At 51.9% G+C, this 19,793-nt stretch overlaps 1 protein-coding gene across 1 annotated transcript in view; it reads left to right on the top strand.

Moving 5' to 3' along the window:
* The window catches only part of LOC140203672 (uncharacterized), an 85,140-nt gene that overhangs the window by 34,929 nt on the left and 30,418 nt on the right, over positions 1-19,793 (top strand). The window contains exons 2-5 of the mRNA XM_072269720.1: positions 722-919; positions 6,592-8,944; positions 11,557-12,387; positions 18,060-18,183. Coding sequence (XP_072125821.1) covers positions 722-919; positions 6,592-8,944; positions 11,557-12,387; positions 18,060-18,183 — 3,506 coding nt within the window. The remainder of the gene's footprint in view (positions 1-721; positions 920-6,591; positions 8,945-11,556; positions 12,388-18,059; positions 18,184-19,793) is intronic.

The following is a 19,793-nucleotide window of genomic DNA, read 5'->3' as shown; positions in this document are numbered from 1 at the left end:
CACAAGCACAACGATGAAGAATGGAGCTAAATACTGTCACAATCAAATAATAATTAGCTGACACGTGCATATTCACGAGCGCAATTGCCCTATCTGCTGCGCTGCTGAATCTGTGATTGTGACAGGAACCCACACATTCCACGGGGAGGACGTACAAACTCCTTACAGAGGTCGTTGGGATTGAACTCTGAACTTTGTTGCCCTGAGCATCGTGATAACCGCCTTTAATGTCCCTACCTTGAACTGCCCGAGTGATTTCCCTTTGAAGGACATTAGCTTCCAGGTTTCTGGATGTCACACTCAGTCCAAAGCCTCCGTGATACCAAGGCAATCGCTTTCACTTAACCTCTTTGGTTGAAGGGTTGGCAAGATCTGAAACCAAATAATCCTGGTCACCCAAAATGGGCGGTAATGTGCAGGCTATGGGTAAATGTCACTGAATGTAATCCGCCACTAGTTAATGACAGGTAACTAATTCGCTAGACATTATCAACTAGCATCAGTGGTTGAATGGGATCAAACTAGAACTCAGACTGAGATTAGCATGCTGAATTTGGTAAACTTAAATGTTATCTCTAAGAAAACGTAAGGACTGTGGAACTTTCTGAAGAGATTGGAGCTTTGGTTTGAGTGAGGTGGTTTGGTAGAACTGGCTGTTGCCAGGTTACCTGGAGCTACTTTTCAAGAAAGATCTTTGTACTTTTTCTCCCCTTTTCTGCAGGAGTTTGAAGCTGTGGACAGCTGTATCCAGAGATCACTCTCTGCCCTCTACCCTCCCTTCGAGGAAACGGCGGCCACCCTCCTTGGCCAGGTGTTTGACGTGCTGGAGAAGACCTACCAAAATGATGCTCTGCGTTATATCATCGACTTCTTCATCCCTGCCAAGCACATCCTACAAACTATCCAGCAACAAGCCTGTGTGAGTATCAACGGGGTTAACCAGGACACTTTGGTTTGTGGGTTTTTTCTGGTAGCCGTTGGGAATACGGGGGGAAATGGGGAGGATGCAAGTATCAGATGTTAATTGGGGCACAGTGGGAAGGGGCGGGGAGCCCAGAAAATCTAATATCCGACCATTCAGAGATCACACAGTAAGGAACGAACAGTTTTGGTGCTTCCTCTACCCTCACTGGGGAACAGGTTCCCACACAGCCTGCTGAAGGAGTAGGCCCCATTTCCCCATTCTTTTCAAAATTGAACTTCCTGAAAACTTTGTTATATTACAACGTAACATCCAATAGTCTGCTGGTCTGGCACCAAAAGCCCAAGCATGCTGGTTTCTCAGAGTTTTGCCTTCGGACTGAGCAAGTAATAGATTTCCTCCAGCTCAGCAGATCCCCACTCCCAGTGCTCCCTTTCCCCTCCCCTCCCTCCTTCCTCACTGCATATCCCAGTCCTCACACACTCTCACAACTTACTGTAAAATTACAATATAATTATACATAAATGTATGCTGGGGGGACATCAACCTGAATTACCATAGTCTCAAACACCAGCTATGATTAGTAACTTGGCAGATGATAGGAAGGTTGGTGGTGCTGTGGACAGTGTAGAGGACTGGAAAAGAGTGCAGCCCGATATTGATCAGTTACAGATATGGGCAGAGAGATGGCAGATGGAGTTCAACCCGGGCAAATGTGAAGTGTTGCATCTTGATAGGTCTAATGTAAAGAGACAGTTGATGAGCAGAGGGATCTTGGGATTCTAGTTCATAGCTCCCTGAGTGGTTAAGAAGGCATAGGGTGTGCTTGCTTTTAGTAGTCAAGGCTTTTGAGTTCAGAAGTCAAGAAGTTATGTTGGAGCTTTATACAATTCTAGTTATGCCACCTCTGGAGTACTGCGCACAGTTCTGGTCACCCCACTATAGGAAAGATGTCAAGGGTGCAGAAGAGGTTTACCAGAGGTTTACATGCCTGGTCTAGAGGGCATGTGCCATCACGAGAGGCTGGCCAAAATGGGGTTGTTTTCTCTGGAGTGTTGGAGACTGAGGGGAGACCTGATAGAGGCTTATCAGATTATGAAAGGCATTGATCAGATCAGATTAGATTATGAGGACACACAGTCCTCTTTTATTGTCATTTAGTAATGCATGCATTAAGAAATAATACAATGTTCCTCAGGTGTGATATCACAGAAACACAGGACAGACCAAGACTGAAAAACTGACAAAAAACACATGATTATAACATATAGTTACAACAGGGCAAAGCAATACCATAATTTGATGAAGAACAGACCATGGGCATGGTAAGAGGTCTCAAAGTCTCTCGAAAGTCCCATCATCTCATGCAGACAGTAGAAGGAAGAGAAACTCTCTTCCTGCCATGAACTTCCAGTGCCGCAAACTTGCCGATGCAGCACCCTGGAAGCATCCGACCACAGACGACTCTTGAGTCCGTCCGAAAACTTCGAGCCTCCGACCAGCCCTCCGACACCGAGCACCGAGCACCATCTCTGCCGATCGCTTCGACCCCGGCCCCGGCAACAGGCAATAGGCAAAGCTGAGGATTTGGGTCCTTCCCTTCCGGAGATTCTTGATTGCACAGTAGCAGCGGCAGCAAACCAGTCATTGGAGAAGTTTCTCCAGATGTTCCTCCGTGCTTCTCACGGCTGTCTCCATCAAATCAGGATTGTGCACGGCAACCTACTTCACAAATATGATATCATTTTGGAGCGGCAGTGCTGATAGAGAGGATCATTAGTGTTTTTTTCCTCAGGGTTGAAATGTCTAAATCCAGGGGGCATGCCCTTAAGGTGTGAGAGAGTAGGTTAACAGGAGATGTGAGGGCTAAGATTTTACACAGAGTGGTGGGTACCTGGATTACACTGGTAGAGACAGATACATTCGGGACTTTTAAGAGATGTTTAGGTAGGCACATGAATTCAAGATTGTTTAATGTCATTTCCAGTGCATAAGCGTAAAGGAGAATGAAATATAATGGATTCCTGTTGATTAGGACCTGTACATTTTGGCCCAATTAAGCAGCTGCTCCAATTAGCTGAAGTTTCATGGAAATAGTTAAAAAGGTATAAAAAGACAAACCAAGTAACATATTATGTATTTAAATGAAATACAGAACAAAATAGAACAATATTACTGCAGTACGATAAAACTGTGTATTAGTTCTTAATACTTATCGATGGAGGAATTCATCCGTGCCGTGTTCTTTCAATTGACGGTAAATGAACAAAATCAGTGCAGATAATGGACTGCCTTCATGCAACGCTTTCAACAATTGCATCCTCCAAATCTTCATTCTCATTGTAACATTCAAGATGCTTGTCGATACCCTCAAATTCTTCATAGTTCCTAACTTGGTGAAGTAGTGAAGTAGTGAACTCCTGGACATTCAAGCCTGAATACTGAAACTGCAGTGAGCAAAACAGACCTGAATTGTCTTCCTGTGTCAGGATGCTGGAGCAGGGACCCAATTGCAGACCCAGTACTGTGCACACAGTGATATTATTGAGTAACAAATCCCAAGGTGCAAACAAAGTCAACATCAAAGTTCAGGCACAGATCAAAACATCCAGAGAAATCCAAAAATCAGAATCAGAAAACAGGCAGAGTCGACGGACAGAGTATAGATACAAATGCTGGAAAGGCTCAGGAAAATTCACTGGTAGAGTCTGGACACGAACAGGTGAAAACACAGGACTGAAATACATTGAGCAGTAAACAGAGAGGCAGATGATAGGTGGAGCACAATGAGACACAGGTAATAATGAGAAACAGGTGAGAGACGGAGTACTCAGTAATACAGGGGCCGGAGTAGAGCAGGAGCGGGGACAGGAGCACATGGGGCATGACAAGAAACAAGAGCACATGGCAATACAAAACCACAGACTGACGGCTAAGGGGAAAACACACAAAAAGACTAAGTTCAACTGGAGGTACTGACACCCTGCTTAATTTCTTGCCAACTGTCAGTGACAGAAATCACACACAATGGTGCCGCTTAAAACCTGTTCACTTGAACCATGGTGGTCTGTCTAATGGCCATGTAAGTGCACAAAATCGGTGCTGCTTAGGAAATGTTCAGCAATGGTCTCCTGCCCCAATTAAGTGGTGTAGCATCCCAAATATGTGAGGGGGAATCCCGGCTATTTTCTCAATTAGTTTTTGTTCTTTCAGAGTTGTCCCAAATAAGCCGCTGCCCTGATTAACCAATGGAAATTAACCAGAATGCACCGTAACTGCAATTCTGGATCTGATGCAGCACAAAAAAAAGCACAATAAGATAAAGGACTCAGTAATAGAAAGCACAATAAATATATCTACAGAGGATAGCTTGTTTGTCCATAAAGTGACACAAGTCTCAGGAGTATCTGCACTAAAGTCACTGATAAAGTAGAGGTAAGGAGGAGGAGAAGATGGCGGCACGACGGCAGCGCGCGCGGCCTCTCCGGTGATGAATATCTGTTATCTGTCAAGTAGGGGACCGCGCACAATTCTGATTTGATGGAGACGGGCGTGAGAGTACAGAGGAACATCTGGAAAACTTCTGAAATGGCCGCTTCGCTGCTGCTGCTACTGTGTGGTAACCGGAATCTCCGGAGCTGAAGGCCCCGAATCCTTGGCTTTGCTTGTTTCAGCGGCCGGGGAGAGGTCGAAGGCGCTCGGCAGAGGATGGCGCTCGGGAGGCTGTATTGGAGGGGCTGGTCGGAGGCTTGAAGTTTTTGGACAGACAGACTCAGTGTCGGCTGGGGTTGGCTGCTTCCAAGGCATCGGCAAGTTGACGGTGCCTGGAGGTTTATGGCAGGGAGTTTCTCCCTTTTGCCGCCTGCTATCGGGGAATCGGAGTCGATCGACTCGGGACTTTGAGACTTTTTTTTACTGTGCCCATGGTTTGTTCTTCATTAAATTACGGTATTGCTTTGCACTGCTGTAACTATATGTTATAATTATGTGGTTCTGTCAGTGTTAGTCTTTGGTTTGTCCTGTTTTCTGTGATATCACTCCGGAGAAACATTGTATCATTTCTTAATGCATGTATGCATTTCTAAATGACAATAAAAGAGGACTGAGTGTTCTCATAATCTAATCTAATCTAATGGGTTAGTGGGTGGAGGTGCTGACCAGCCTTACTGCTCGGAGAAAGCAACCTGGTGGTCCTGCTACGTGGCCTCCTTTGATGGGAGTGGGACAACCAGTCCGGGAGCAGGGTTGGTGGAATCCTTCATGATGCTACTGGCCCTTATCCTGCACCTTTCCCTATGTACGCCCGTGATGCCGGTGATGAGTTGGGCAGTTCTGGCTGCTCGTTGCAGTTTGCGCACCGTGCAGGATGCTCTCCACTGCGCGTCTGTAGAATGGCGGGAGCGTAGACGAGCATAGTCCAGACCTCTTCAGCCTCCTCTGAAAGCAGGGGCGTTGGTGATCGTGCAGAGATTGTACAAGCTGTGCTCTCCCAAGAGATTTCACTGCTGGCTGTTCCTGCTGTGGCGCTGCCTTTGCGGGGAGGGGCGTGAAGAGGGGTACGATTTCTCCCGGAGTTAATAACCATCCCCTTTGCCTTGTTGACTTCGAGGGAGAGCTCTTCCACCGTCTCTCGCTGTAGGCCGACTCACCGTGGTGGGTGATGAACCCCACCACTGCCCTGCCATCGGCGAACTTGACATTGTGATTACTCGGGTGTTCGGTCACGTGTGAGCAGAGTGTGCAGCGCACAGGCCGGGCGTGGTGGGGGGGCACCCATGGAAGTGAGGGAAATGGAAAGATGTGGATATTGTGTAGTCAGAAGGGATAAGATTCATCACTAATTTAATTGGTCTGGCACAATGTTGTAGGCCGAGAGGCCCACTCTCATGCTGTACTGTTCTATGTTCAGTACCAGTGTGTTGGGATATCAGATTTGTACCCTCAAACCGAGTAAAGTCCCATTTGCTTTCATCTAAGTCCCTGAGCTTCCTCTGCCTCCTATCACACACCCTCTCCCCCGCACAGAGCTGCAGTCCCCACACTCCCACCGGCGTCTATGCTCCATGCACCCCCCACCCCGGGGGCTTTGGACACAGTACTCACTCACCTCCCTGACAACACTGACACACACTGTGTCCTTCCTCCTTCCCCGCGACTCCATCTCCCACCCCCACTCACCCCCAGGGCCCCAGGTCTCCGTACCCGCCTCTCCTAACCACCCCCTACCCGTTCTCCCGTCCCCGAGGCTCCTTGCTCTTTCTCATGAATGTTTATTGGGCACAAGTGTGACTGAGGTGCCTGCTGGGGAAGGAACGCCCAGTAGTGACGGGCCGAAACCAGCCACTGGGCCGGAGGCTCTCGGATGCCGGGGCGAGGGTGGGATTCGTGGGGGGGCGGGGTGAGGTGGCTGTAGGATAGGGCTGCGTTGAGCAGGAGGGTCTCGGATGGTCGGGGTGAGGGTGGGATTTGTGGCGGACGGGGTGAGGTGGCTGTAGGATAGGGCTGCGTTGGGCAGGAGGGTCTCGGATGGTCGGGGTGAGGGTGGGATTTGTGGGGGACGGGGTGAGGTGGTTGGAGGATGGACTGGGTTGGAGGGTCTCGGGACAACTCTCTCCACCTCACTGCCACTTCCTCTTCTCTTGTCCTCACACCCCCCCCCCCCCCCGCAGGAGCCGTATGCCAGCCGCCGCTTCACCCACGCGGGCTGGCCGCTGTGCCAACGCGGCCTGGTGCTGGTGCAGCTGTCTGCGTTGGATTGGCGGCAGCTCCAGCCCGGTGACTTCTACCTGCAACTGGCTCCCCCGCCGCTGTCGCCGTTATCGTCGCCGCTGGGCCGCGGGGCCCGCCTGCTGCTGAAGTGGCCGGGCGCCGAAGGGCCGGTCTCCGAGCCGGTGGACGAGGCCTCGTACCCGCACCTCTTCACCGCCGAGTGGCTGGACGGAGTCAACCGTCGCCTGGCCCGCGGCGACAGCGGCCACCGCCTGCTGGAGTGGTGCCTGGCGGCGGAGGGAGGCCGGCTCCAGCGGCTGCCCTGGAGGAGGGTGATCTACCCGCAACTGGAACCTGAGGGCGGGCCCGGACGCGAGCCTGGCCCCCGCCCGCCCGCCGTTGGCACGAGGAGACGCCCGTCTGGCGACGGGGCCGACGCGGAGCCGCGGGCTGAGGCCGCCCTCAAGCGAGGCCTCGGCAACGGGCAGGAATCGGGTGGGGACAACGGCGCACCGGACGGCGAGGTTTACTGCTCGGGCGCGGGCAGCGACGACCCCGAAGGTGGCGATGAGGGTGAGTACGTCGAGCTCTCGGAGGCTTCCCCGCAGCGGGGGCCGGCGTTCCCACGCTGGCGCCGCGCTTGCACAGGGCCGGCGGCGGTTGCCACGACGCTGCCGGCCCCCGGCGGGCGCCGTCGACGGTCCGGCGCACAGGGGCGGCGCGGGGCGTGGCTGCACCGCCGCCAAAGGCGGCAGCCTGACAGCAGCAGCGGGAGCAAGTGGAAAAGCGGCGGGAAGGCCCCGGCAAGGTGCCGCAGCTCTCCTGTCGACGGCGGGAGGGCTCGTCGCCATCGGCCACCGGAGGAAGGCCCTGATGGCGAGGAATGGGTTCGCCGCCTGGCCCAGGTGGAGCTCGCCGGAGGGAAGGAGGGCCCGTTGCTAGGGGCGACCGGCCTTGCTGACCTTGCCTGGAGGGAGTCGCTGGCCCTGGAGGGCGCGGGGGATCTCTCCAAGTCGTCCAATCAGATGGCAGGGACCCAGTCGGAAGTCGGCCCCAAGCCTGGCTATGAAGGCACGGGATTGGTCGAGGCTTCCATGCATTCATTGGCGGAGATGGATATCTCACTGTGCAGAGCTGAATGGCGATTGGTGGAAGTGTGCGAATCTGAAGTGGGGGCTGAAAGCTCGTTGGGTGCTAGAGGAGCATCAGGCGCAGGGATCGAACTCTCTGGGCTGGCGTCGACACAAACTGTGGTCGATCAATCATCAGTTTGCCACAGCTCATCCTTAACTGGGAGCCAGCGATCATTGGCTGAAGGGAACTCACCAAAGTCTGTGGCCAAACAGCACGCACTAACGTTTGGGAATGACCCATCATTGGACCAAAAGCAAACTGGAAGTGAACTGCCTTTGGAAGAAAAGGTCTTGCCAGCGGCGGTGACTGAGATACCACTATCTCCGGAAAGCACGGTACAACCTGGGTCTAAACACTCAGTATCTTCGGCTAGAAAGAGTGGACTGAAAACTGGCACAGGTCAGGGAACCTCACCAGAAACTCAACAGTCACTGGCTGAGGAGGGGCTGCTGACAACGGGGACTGAACGCTCACTGGCTAATCCAGAGGTTTCAGCAGACCAACACCTATCTGAGCAGCCTACCATGGAAACTGGCTCTGGGCAAGTGACGCCAGAACGGGGTTCGGTTCAGAGGGCCGTGGTAACCGGGACAGAGTGCTCATTGGCTGCTCGGGGTCAGCTATCGATCAGGGATCAACAGCCATTGGCTGAGAGGGTTGCGACAAACACTGGGACTGAAGGTCCATTGGCCGAGAGGGTTGTGCCAGTCATTGGGATTGAACAGCCATTGGCTGGGAGCCGGGTGGATTGTTCGCTGGGCGGGCGCGAGCCCTCCACAGCCGGGTCCCCGGTCCCGCTGGCAGGTTGCAACCGATCAGACTCGTCACCACAAGGGTCACAACTTGAGCAGTGGCAGCCTGCCGGGGGCTCGGAGCGCCGTCCACTGCTCGCAGGCCAGACACAGAGGCCCACCGCCGCTCCAGAGGGTGGGGACGAGACCCTGTTGGACCCTCAGCGCGGTAAGGCAAGGCCCACGGATGCCGGGAAGTCACCCGCCCCCACAGCCCCGGGCCTTGCGTCGGCATGGAAACGCCATGAGGACGAGGAGGACAGCGGGGTGGAGCCAGCTCTACACAACCACAGGGCTGATCAGACAGCATGTCAGGAGGCCAGAGAACAAGGGACACACTCTGAGAAAGTACCCCAAAGGGAGCAGAGCAACAGTTCCACTGAGGAAGGTAAGAGGCCAGCTAGTCTTATGTCTGGCTGCGGGCGAGTGGGGTGGAGACTGTAATCGGTAAGTGCACAGGAACAGGCCTTCCGGCCTACTGAGGCGGTGCTGACGGTCAAGCTGCCTTGCACAGTAACCCTCAAGGGCAGGAAACCTGGGCAGCCACGGCGAGATAGGCTGCACACAGCTGGAGAAACACAGACAAAGTGCCAGAGAAGCCCAGCTGGTCAGGCAGCATCTGTGGAGGGCATTAAACAGTGGGGCTGAGACACCTCATCTGAACTGGACAGGAAGGGGGCAGCAGTCAGGATAACAAGGTTGGGGAGTTGGGGGAGAGTACAAAATGGCAGGTTATATGTGTACTCCCACCCACGTCCTTATACTGCATTCTGATCCCTTCCTTTTCAGTCCTGAAACAGGGTCTTGCCCCGAAACGTAAACTGTTCATTTCCTTCCATAGGTATTGCTTGGCCCCAGTTACTCCAGCATCTTGTGTGTGTGTTACTTGAGATCTCCAGCTTCTGTGCAAATGCCTGCAGTCTCTGATACAGAGCCGGGGAGTTGGCTACTGGAGAATGAGAGATAGACCTGCTCTATTGGAGAAAATTAGCCGGGCCAGATCAACCCCTCGTTTGCTGCCCGGCTGGGAAATCTAATCCCTCCACACGTTGTGGCACCGCTGCTCTGCAGCCTCAGCCAGCCTGGTTCAATCCTGACCTCTGGCACTGACTGTTTATGTGGAGTTCGCACGTTTCCCCGTGGCCCCGGGTGCTCCAGTTTACTCCTGCGACCCAGAAATGTGCAGGTCTGTGGGTTCATTGTAAGTTGCCCCCCTCCCACCGCACCCCAGGGGACATAAGTTACAGGGAATGAAAGAAACAAGAAAAGGGACTGATGGGCTAGCATGGATGCAATGGGCCAAATGGCCTCCTTCGCATTCATCATAATGTTAAGATGGTCGTCCAGCTGTAGGAAGGATGTGATTGAAGCTGAAGAGGGTGCAGGATAGGTCAGGAGGATAGTGCTAGGACTGGAGGGCCCGAGTTATGAGGAGGAACTGGACAGGCTGGGACTGTTTCTCCTCAAGCGACGGAGCTTGAGGGAGATCTGATAGAGGGTTATAAAATCATGAGGGGCACAGAAAAAGGTGGACAGTCACAGTCTTTTTCCCCAGGGTAGGGTGGTCCAGAACTGGAAGGCATGGGTTTAATGTGCAAGGTGAAAGGTTTATAGGGGGACTGTGGGGCAAAGTTTTCCCCACAGGGGTCACACGGAGAGTGTGCAAACTCTAGACAGACAGCCCACAGCTGGGCAGCGGATGAACGAGCTGATGGAGGAGGCGGGAGAGGTGGATATATTTCTTCTCCTGGCTCCATCATGCAAAGTCGAAGGTCTGGTTGGAGTTCATTAGCGTTTCTGTAACCCACTCTATCCTCTGCACAGGGCATTAGCCTGTAGATCTTCAACAGAGCCCTGCTGGCCGTCCTTACCCATTTCCACCTCTCACGACAGGGCCGTAGGGGTGGGCTTTGAGAGGCAAACGTGGATAGATTTACAATGTGCAAAAGGCGCTGGGACAGGTACGTGGATAGGAGAGGTTTAGCGGGATAGGGGCATAAACACTGGCAGATGAACAGCATGGACAAGTTGGGCTGAATGGCCTGTCTCTTAGCCTGGTGACTCTGTCACGTGGGGACAAATTGGATTTCAATTTCTCTCTTTTGTTGTAAATTTAGGACATTCCCCTCCTCCCTTGCCCACCCATCTCCAGAATTGCCAGGGGTAAACGGCCCGTTTCACCTGGGCGTCGTCAGGGCAACCGTCATTGTGGCGGGGGAGGGGGTTGTAGACAATGCTGCGAGAAGACCCTGCTCTCATCCCCTTTGGGAAGAAGTTGAACTACCAAGGTGTAGAGAGCTATGAGTCCAAGGGGATTAGTGTTGACAGTTGCGGAGAGTATCATGGCTGAAAAGGGCCGTAGGCCTGTTTCAGTGCTAAATGCCCCTCTAACTCTGTGCAGGAGGGGACACTGTTGACATTTCCTTTGGAGTGAAGAAGGCCGGAGGGGTTTATTGGATATTGTGATGGTCGGGTAGGTGAATTCCCATTAGCGGGCAGGCTGGTGAATTGAATTGAATTGAATTGAATGATCTTTATTGTCATTATACATAAGGTATAATGAAACTCTGTTTGGCTTCCTCTCAGGCAATTAAATAAAGCGGTAGATAAAAACAAGACTGTAACAGAAAAACAGTATTAAATAGATAAGTAGCAGAAAATAAGTGGTGACCATGAGGACGAGACTGAAGTTGATCAGGAGAAGACAAGATGGTGGTGGGGGTGTTCTGGAACTCCCGGCCCACGAGGCCATTAGACCCGGGCCCTGCCCCTCATGTTCAAACCTTTCCTGGGGAGGTCCAGGGGGAGGCGTGACCCATGAGGGAAGCAGGGTCTACCTGGTTGGTTCCGGGCCGGGACACTCGGGGTGGGACGGACGGCTTTCTCCTGCCAGCATCAGCCCTACCCGTCAGCTCGTTTGAGAGATGAAGCGTGCACTGCTCCTTCTTGCTGTTATTTTGTGCCTCATCCTCAGTCACCATTCCCCCTCTCTTCCTCTAGGTCCCTGTAGTGTTCGTCCGTCCGGAGACAAGGGAGGTGGAAAGGATTCGCCACGCCAAGCTCCCAGTGTGCCAGCCTATCATAAGACTGGAAGCATGACACTTCCACTGCCCAGTAGGGCTGCCCAACAACTGTCCAAAGTCTCTTGTCCCAGGTGGTCTGAGGTCTCCTTACCACCAGCAGCCTTGTCTCAATCCTCCGAGGTCTCCTCACCTCAACTACCTGAGGTTTCCTCATCTGAACCTTCTAAAGTCTCCTCATCTCAGCCGCCTGAGAGTTTAACATCTTCAATCAAAGTTCCCTCACCTCAACTCTCTGAGGTTCCCTCATCTCAACTTTCCAAACTCTCCTCCCCTCAACTGCCTGAGGTTGCCTTATCTCAATCTTCTGAGGTCCCGTCACCTCAGCTTCCTAATGCCCCCTCACTACAGCTGCCAGAGGTTCCCTCACCCCTATTGCCTGAAGTCACCTCATGCCAAGCGTCCGAGGTCCCCTCACCTCCACTGCCCCAGGTCCCCTCACCAGCCACAGGCAACGTCCACTCACCGCAGCCGCCTGATGCTGCTTCCTGTCAAACCGCTGAGGTCTCACCACAGCCCCTGGGTGGCATTCCCTCACCCCATCTCCCTGAGGTTCTCACGCCTCGACCGTCTGAGGTCTCCGCTCACCCATTGCCGCAGGATCCGGCCCCCACTGGAAGAGAAAACAGTGATGCTGCAGAGGAGAGTGAGCCCCTTGGCCTCGATGGAGACCTTGCCGTAGACCCATGCCCTGCAGCTTCGCTCAAGGTGGACCTGGATGTGCTTCGCTCTGAGGTCCTGTCTCTCCCAGGTAGGCACGGGCTGTGGGCCGGCAGAGGAGTGAAGCCAGTCAGGGGCAGGCAGCAGAAATGTGAACTGAAAACACTCAGCAGGTCAGACAGCCTCTGCGGTGGGAAAAGCAAGAGTGAATGAGACCGTTCTTTGGAACAGGGTTGCTGAGGAGGTAGCAGAAAGAGGTGGATAGGACAGGGGAAATATCTGCGATAGGGTGAGACCAGGTAATATGGGATAATTGCGACAGTCAGGTGGAGATTATAGACACGATAGATTCTGTGCGTGCTGGAAACCTGGAGCAACACGTAAAGTACTGGAGGAACTTAGTAGGTCAGGCAGCATCCATGGTGGAGAATAACCAGTCGAGGTTTTGGGCCGAGACCCTTCATCATCGGACAGGAAAGGAGCTGAAGGTAGAGGGAGGGGGAGGAGAATAAGCTGTCACGCGATAGGTGAGAATAGGGGAAGGGGAGGTGGGTGGGTGGGAGAGGGGATGATGTGAGAATTTGGGAAGTGATGGGTGAAAGGTGGAAAAAGGCTGCAGAAGAAAAATCTGAAAGGAGAGGAGAGTGGAATAAGAGGAAGGAACCAGAGAGGGTGACGGAAAGGGGAGGTGATGGGTAGGGGAGGTGAAAAAGGGGCGGTGATGGGTGGGGGAGATGAAGGAAAGGGGAGGTGATGGGTAGGGGAGGTGAAAAAGGGGAGGTGATGGGTGGGGGAGATGAAGGAAAGGGGAGGTGATGGGTAGGGGAGGTGAAGGAAAGGGGAGGTGATGGGTAGGGGAGGTGAAGGAAAGGGGAAGTGATGGGTAGGGGAGGTGATGGGTAGGGGAGGTGATGGGTAGGGAAGGTGAGGGAAAGGGGAGGTGATGGGTAGGAGAGGTGATGGGTAGGGGAGGTGAAGGAAAGGGGAGGTGATGGGTAGGGGAGGTGAAGGAAAGGGGAGGTGATGGGTAGGGGAGGTGATGGGTAGGGGAGGTGATGGGTAGGGAAGGTGAAGGAAAGGGGAGGTGATGGGTAGGGGAGGTGATGGGTAGGGAAGGTGAAGGAAAGGGGAGGTGATGGGTAGGAGAGGTGATGGGTAGGGGAGGTGAAGGAAAGGGGAGGTGATGGGTAGGGGAGGTGAAGGAAAGGGGAGGTGATGGGTAGGGGAGGTGATGGGTAGGGGAGGTGATGGGTAGGAGAGGTGATGGGTAGGGGAGGTGATGGGTAGGGGAGGTGAAGGAAAGGGGAGGTGATGGGTAGGGGAGGTGATGGGTAGGAGAGGTGATGGGTAGGGGAGGTGATGGGTAGGGGAGGTGAAGGAAAGGGGGGGGTGATGGGTAGGGGAGGTGATGGGTAGGGGAGGTGATGGGTAGGAGAGGTGATGGGTAGGGGAGGTGAAGGAAAGAGGAGGTGATGGGTAGGGGAGGTGAAAAAGGGGAGGTGATGGGTAGGGGAGGTGATGGGTAGGGGAGGTGATGGAAAGGGGAGGTGATGGGTAGGGGAGGTGATGGGTAGGAGAGGTGATGGGTAGGGGAGGTGAAGGAAAGGGGAGGTGATGGGTAGGGGAGGTGAAGGAAAGGGGTGAGAGGGCCACCAGAATGGTGGAGACAAAAAAATGCCGTTGAGGGAGAGGAAATAGGGATTATGTTGCTTTGTCTGTGTTACTTTGTTTTGAAAGGAGGTTTATTGCTATATTTACATAACATTTTTTTTCAGAATATTTCCATAGTTCTTCAAAACAAAACACAACTATCCTTGTTCAGGATCCAATTCCCACTGATCACAGAAAGCCTCTGGAGATACCACTTTCTCCTCCCCATTCCCTCTCACTCTCCCTCCCCTTCTCCCTCTCCCTCTTCTCCCCCTCTCCTCCCACTCTTCCTCCTCATCTCCCTCCCCCTTTCACTGCTCTCCCTCCTCTCCCACCCCTCTCCGTCCTCCTCTCCTCCCTCCCTCTCTCTTTCCTCTCCCACCCGTCTCTGTCCTCCTCTCATCCCTTCCTCTCTCCCTCCTCTCATCCCTTCCTCTCTCCCTCCTCTTCCACCTCTCTCCATCCTCCTCTCCTCCTTCCCTCTCTCCCATGCCCTCCCTCCTCCTCTCCATCCTCCTCTCCCACCCTTCTCTGTCCTCCTCTCCTCCCTCCCTCTCTCCCTCCTCTCCCACCCCTCTCTGTTCTCCTCTCCTCCCTCCCACTCTCCTTCTTCTCCCACCCCTCTCCGTCGTCCTCTCCTCCCTTCCTCTCTCCCTCCTCTCCCACTCCTCTCCCTCCTCCTCTTCCCCTCCCACTCTCCCTCCCTCTTTCCTCCACCTATCCCTACATCTCTATCTCTCCCTCCAACTTCCCTCCCTTTCTCTCATATATACACATCATTGGAACAAGGACAGACAGTGGAGATGGGAAAAATGCCTGATAGCCCACTGCTCCTGACCGGGAATGGTCATCTTGGCCCAGTTCAGGAATAGACAGACAAGGAGGCTCCCTAAATGAACTGCCACACCAAATCTTTCTTCCACAACCCCTCAACCACTGCCAACCACGTTGGGTACCCAAGGATCAGGAGGCTAGGGTTCAAGTGAAACCGGATCTTCAGTGTGTGCGTGTGAGTGTATAGTGTATGTGTGTGTGAGTGTGTGTGTGTGTGTGTGTGTGTATAGTGTATGTGTGTGTGAGTGTACGTGTGAGTGTACGTGTGTGTGTGTGTGTGTGTGTGTGTGTGTGTGTGTGAGTGTATAGTGTATGTGTGAGTGTACGTACGTGTGTGTGTGTGTGTGTGTGTGTGTATAGTGTATGTGTGTGAGTGTGTGTGTGTATGTGTATAGTGTATGTGTGTGTGAGTGTATAGTGTATGTGTGTGTGTGTGTATAGTGTATGTGTGAGTGTATGTGTGTGAGTGTGTGTGTGAGTGTATAGTGTATGTGTGTGAGTGTGTGTATGTGTATAGTGTATGTGTGTGTGAGTGTATAGTGTATGTGTGTGTGTACGTGTGTGAGTGTGTATGTGTGTATGTGTGAGTGTGTGTGTGTGTGTGAGTGTATAGTGTAGGTGTGTGAGTGTGTGTGTGTGTGTGTGAGTGTATAGTGTGTGTGTGTGTGTGTGTGAGTGTACAGTGTATGCGTGTGTGTATGTGTGTGTGTGTGAGTGTATAGTGTATGTGTGTGTGTGTGAGTGTACAGTGTATGTGTGTGAGTGCGTGTGTATGTGTGAGTGTATGTCTGTGTGTGAGTGTATAGTGTAGGTGTATGAGTGTGTGTGAGTGTTTAGTGTATGTGTGTGTGTATGTGTGAGTGTGTATGTGTGAGTGTGTGTGTGTGAGTGTGTGTGTCTGTGTGTATGTGTGAGTGTGTGTGTGTGTATGTGAGTGTGTGTGTGTGTATGTGTGAGTGTATGTGTGTGTGTGAGTGTATAGTGTAGGTGTATGAGTGTGTGTGTGTGTGTGAGTGTATAGCATATGTGTGTGTGTATGTGTGAGTGTGTGAGTGTGTGTGTGAGTGTGTGTGTGTGTGAGTGTGTGTGTGAGTGTGTGTGTGTATGTGTGAGTGTGCGTGTGTGTATGTGTGAGTGTGTGTGTGTGTGTGTGTATGTGTGAGTGTGTGTGTGAGCGCGCGCGGGTGGGTGCAGGGTGTGCACAAGCCTTGTGTGTCTTCCAATAATGTGTACCATGTTGCTAGGAGATAGGGGCTCTGGGGGTCAGACTGTATGCATGGGGAGAGATAAACAGTGCAGGATGTTGGATCGGGGTAGGAGTAGAGTGAAAAATTAAATTTCTGACAGCCTTTACACAGCGCTACATGAGAGGAATTGGGGTGGTGCCTGGCCATTCAACCCCTTTGTCTTGTTTGGTCCTTCACAGAGAGTAGGGCTACTTTGTGACCAGATCCCTGCACTTTCTCGATCTCTTTTACAGCCATTAACTTCTTGTCCATGGGTTTGACCAAATCTTCCCATCCATGGCTTTGACCAAATCTTCCCCTCCATGGCTTTGACCAAATCTTCCCCTCCATGTCTTTAACCAAATCTTCCCGTCCACGGCTTTGACCAAATCTTCCCCTCCATGGCTTTGACCAAATCTTCCCGTCCATGTCTTCAACCAAATCTTCCCCTCCATGACTTTGACCAAATCTTCCCCTCCATGGCTTTGACCAAATCTTTCTGTCCATCTTTGACCAAATCTTCCCGTCCATGGCCTTGAGCAAACAACCCTGTGCAGCCACTGGCTGCAAAAGGTGCCCCAACCTCTCCGTGAAGATGTGTGATGGTCCCCTATCTGCCATTAACCCCTGAAGCTCTGTAATTGATCAGCTGAAGTCTCCCCCTTCACCACCCTGCATGAAGATTGGATGTAGAACAGTTTAGCGCAGGAAAAGACTCTTTGGCCTACAGTATTGTGCTGTACTAATTAAATTAGTAATGAAATGATTACAAAATCTTTACTCCATTCCATGTGTTATTTAAGATCCCCTAAACTCCTCTATCGTATCCGCACCCACCATCACCGCAGGCATCTCATTCCAGTCACTCATCAGTCTTTGCATATAAAACCTTGCCTTGCACACCTCTTTTAATCTTACCCCCCACCCACCTTAATGTATGAGCTCTAGAATTATGTATGCCAAGCCTGGGGAGAAGATACTGTTGTCTACTCTGTGTGATCCTTTCATGATCTTTGTCAGGTCTCCCCCTTAACCTCCGCTACTCCACAGAAAACAACTCAGGCACAGTATACCCAACCCCCCTTTATAGCATCTGTGCCCAATTCAAACAACATCCCGGTAAACCACGTATGCGCCCTCTCCAAAGCCGTTCCATCCTTCTTACAATGGGGTGACCAGAATTTAACGCTATACTCCAGATTTGGCCTGACCAGTGTTGTATAATAGGGTGGCAGTGTGGAGACAGGAGGGGTAAAGCCCTCCTTCCCTCCATTAGTCTCCAGGGCACCCTTGGGCAAGGTGTAGCACCTCCTTATCCCCACAATCAGGGTCACATGAGCCCACGGGAGCAGCTGGCGGATGGTCGTATGAGCAGCCAGTGCATGTCACAAGTCCCGGTTACGCGACCACCAACGCTAGGCGGACAATCTCCGAAGAGTATTGATAATGGCTGGGGCAAAGGTGATGATGATAATGAGAATTGTATAATGCTGCAACCAAAGTTCCTGACTCGTGAACTTAGTTCCCTGACTAATAAAAGCAAGTGTGCCCCAGGCCTTCTTCACCTGAGCAGTCACTTTCAGGCAACACACACAAAATGCTGGAGGAACTCAGCAGGGAGACATAGACTCAGATCCCAAGATCCTTTTGCCCTTCAGGGTCCTGCCATTGTTAAGGTTTCTACAGCCACAATAGAGGGGTGCCTGGGACGGGATCGTTAGGTGCTGAGGGGGGGTAAAGGGCATCCTGGACGAGGAAGGGAATATTTTAATTTTTTTCTTATAATTTTTTTTTCTGATGTTATTAATGTTGTAGAGCTGCACCATTCTAGAACTGGGATTTGTAAAGAAAAAGAGAAATGGTTATGAATACTATAGTTGGTGTTCATTATTGTTGTTTTTAGTGTTTCTGTTGTAATATTGTAGACCATGAAATACTTATTTATGGACAAAGGGAGCCATCCAGTAGAGCCCAGGCTTGTTCAGTGTTGATGTACCGAGCTGCTTCTTGCTGTGACGTTGTCCTCATTCAGCCTCTGACCTTCACCTGACAGGGAGCAGGGACAGGGACGGCCGAGCTCTGGTCATCGTCGCAGTGAGGAACCCCGAACCGCAGGACCCCAGGTGCAGCAGCGCGCAGCTGGTGGGGGTCCTCCTCTACCTCCACTCCATCTCAAGGTGAGGACTGTACAAAGCCTCTACATTACGGGGAGGGGGCATCTCATTGAAATATATTGAATATTGAAAGGCTTGGGTAGAGTGGACGTGGAGATGATGTTTCCTGTAGTGGGGGGAGTCTAGGATCCAAGGAGCAGGAACGGAATAGAAGGAGATCCCTTTGGAACAGGAGATGAGGAGGAATTTCTTCAGCCAGTGGGTGGGGAATCTGTGGAATTCATTGCTGCAGAGGGCTGTGGATGCTGTCAATGGGTATATGGGTACTTGATTAGTAAGATTAGTAAAGGTTACAGGGCAAAGGTAAGAGAATGGGGTTGAGATGGACAATAAATCAGACATGATGGGAGGGTGGAGCAGATTCGATGGTCCAAGTTAAGTTCCTATGTCTTATGGTCTTATGGACCTTGTTGGGGCACCCCACTTCCAGCCCCCTTCTCCCAGGGACAAATAAATCACCTGATCCATTCACCTTAATGCGTACACTCATGTGTGATCCCTGCATCCACTCCGACGCCTACGGGACCTTGCCGTAGAAAGGTAACAGGACCTCCCAGCACGATAGGCCCAGAATGAACTTCTGACGTGATGGGGTCAATCTGTGATCCCTGCATCCATCAGAATGGAGAAGGTTGTGTTTCTGCAAGGCAGCGGATCCAGCTTCCGCTGTGACCCCACAACAGTAATTGGATACATACACTGTGGGGGAAACATGTGAATGCTACAGAGGGCTCTCTATGTCTCTCCATAGTTTTTCTCTCTCTCCTCTCTCTCTTTTCACTCTCTTTTTCTCCCTTTCACACTCTCGCTCTCTCAATGTCCACCTTTTTCTGTGCCTCTGTCTTGCTCCCATATCTCTCTCTCTCTCTCAACGTCTCTGTCTGTCTGTCTCTATTTCTCTCTCCCCCAATTCCTGCCTCTCTCTTTCATCCCCCTCTACCCCTTGTTTCTTTCCCTTGGCCTCTGCCAATTTCTCTCTCTCGATATTTCTCTTTGCCTCTCTCTCTCTTCCCCAGTGCCTATTTATCTTCCCCCCTCTTTGTCCTCTGTTCCACTCTCTTCACCTCTTCAATCATTTTCTCTACCTTCCTCTTTGTCTCCGTTTCCTTTCTCTGTCTTTTGTCTCCATATCCCTGCCTCTCAGTCTGTCCTCCAATATATATTTCTCTATCTCCCTCTCTCTTTCTCAGTCTTTTGATTATTCTGTCTATCACTCTCCCTCCCTTTTATGCTCTGTTTTTGTTTCTTCCCCTAGCTGTCCCTCTTCTCCATTCTACTCCCCTCCACCCTTTATCCTCAAGCATAATCTTCTTCCTCTGTGCCGTGCCAATGGGTTTTGGGACAGCCAGTGAAATAAAACTTGAGGAATATTTTTTTTAACAGAGATGAAGGTCTCACTCTGAGTAAGAACTGGAATTCAATTGTAAACAGGGTGGGACAGCAGAAGCCTGATTGGATGAGGACTAACCAGTCAGGAGGGGTGTAATATACCACTGGCCTAGCCATGTCCAGGCATCATCCCTGATGAAGATGGCAGATTTGTCATCAAAATGTTGGTTAAAGTTGATACCTGTACCTGGCTGGAAGCCCGCCAAGAGTTTATCTTTCTGATT

The sequence above is a fragment of the Mobula birostris genome, chromosome 10, assembly GCF_030028105.1.
Source record: "Mobula birostris isolate sMobBir1 chromosome 10, sMobBir1.hap1, whole genome shotgun sequence".
In the NCBI taxonomy this organism is placed as follows: Eukaryota; Metazoa; Chordata; class Chondrichthyes; order Myliobatiformes; family Myliobatidae; genus Mobula; species Mobula birostris.
This window is presented reverse-complemented; position numbering and strand designations above follow the sequence as displayed.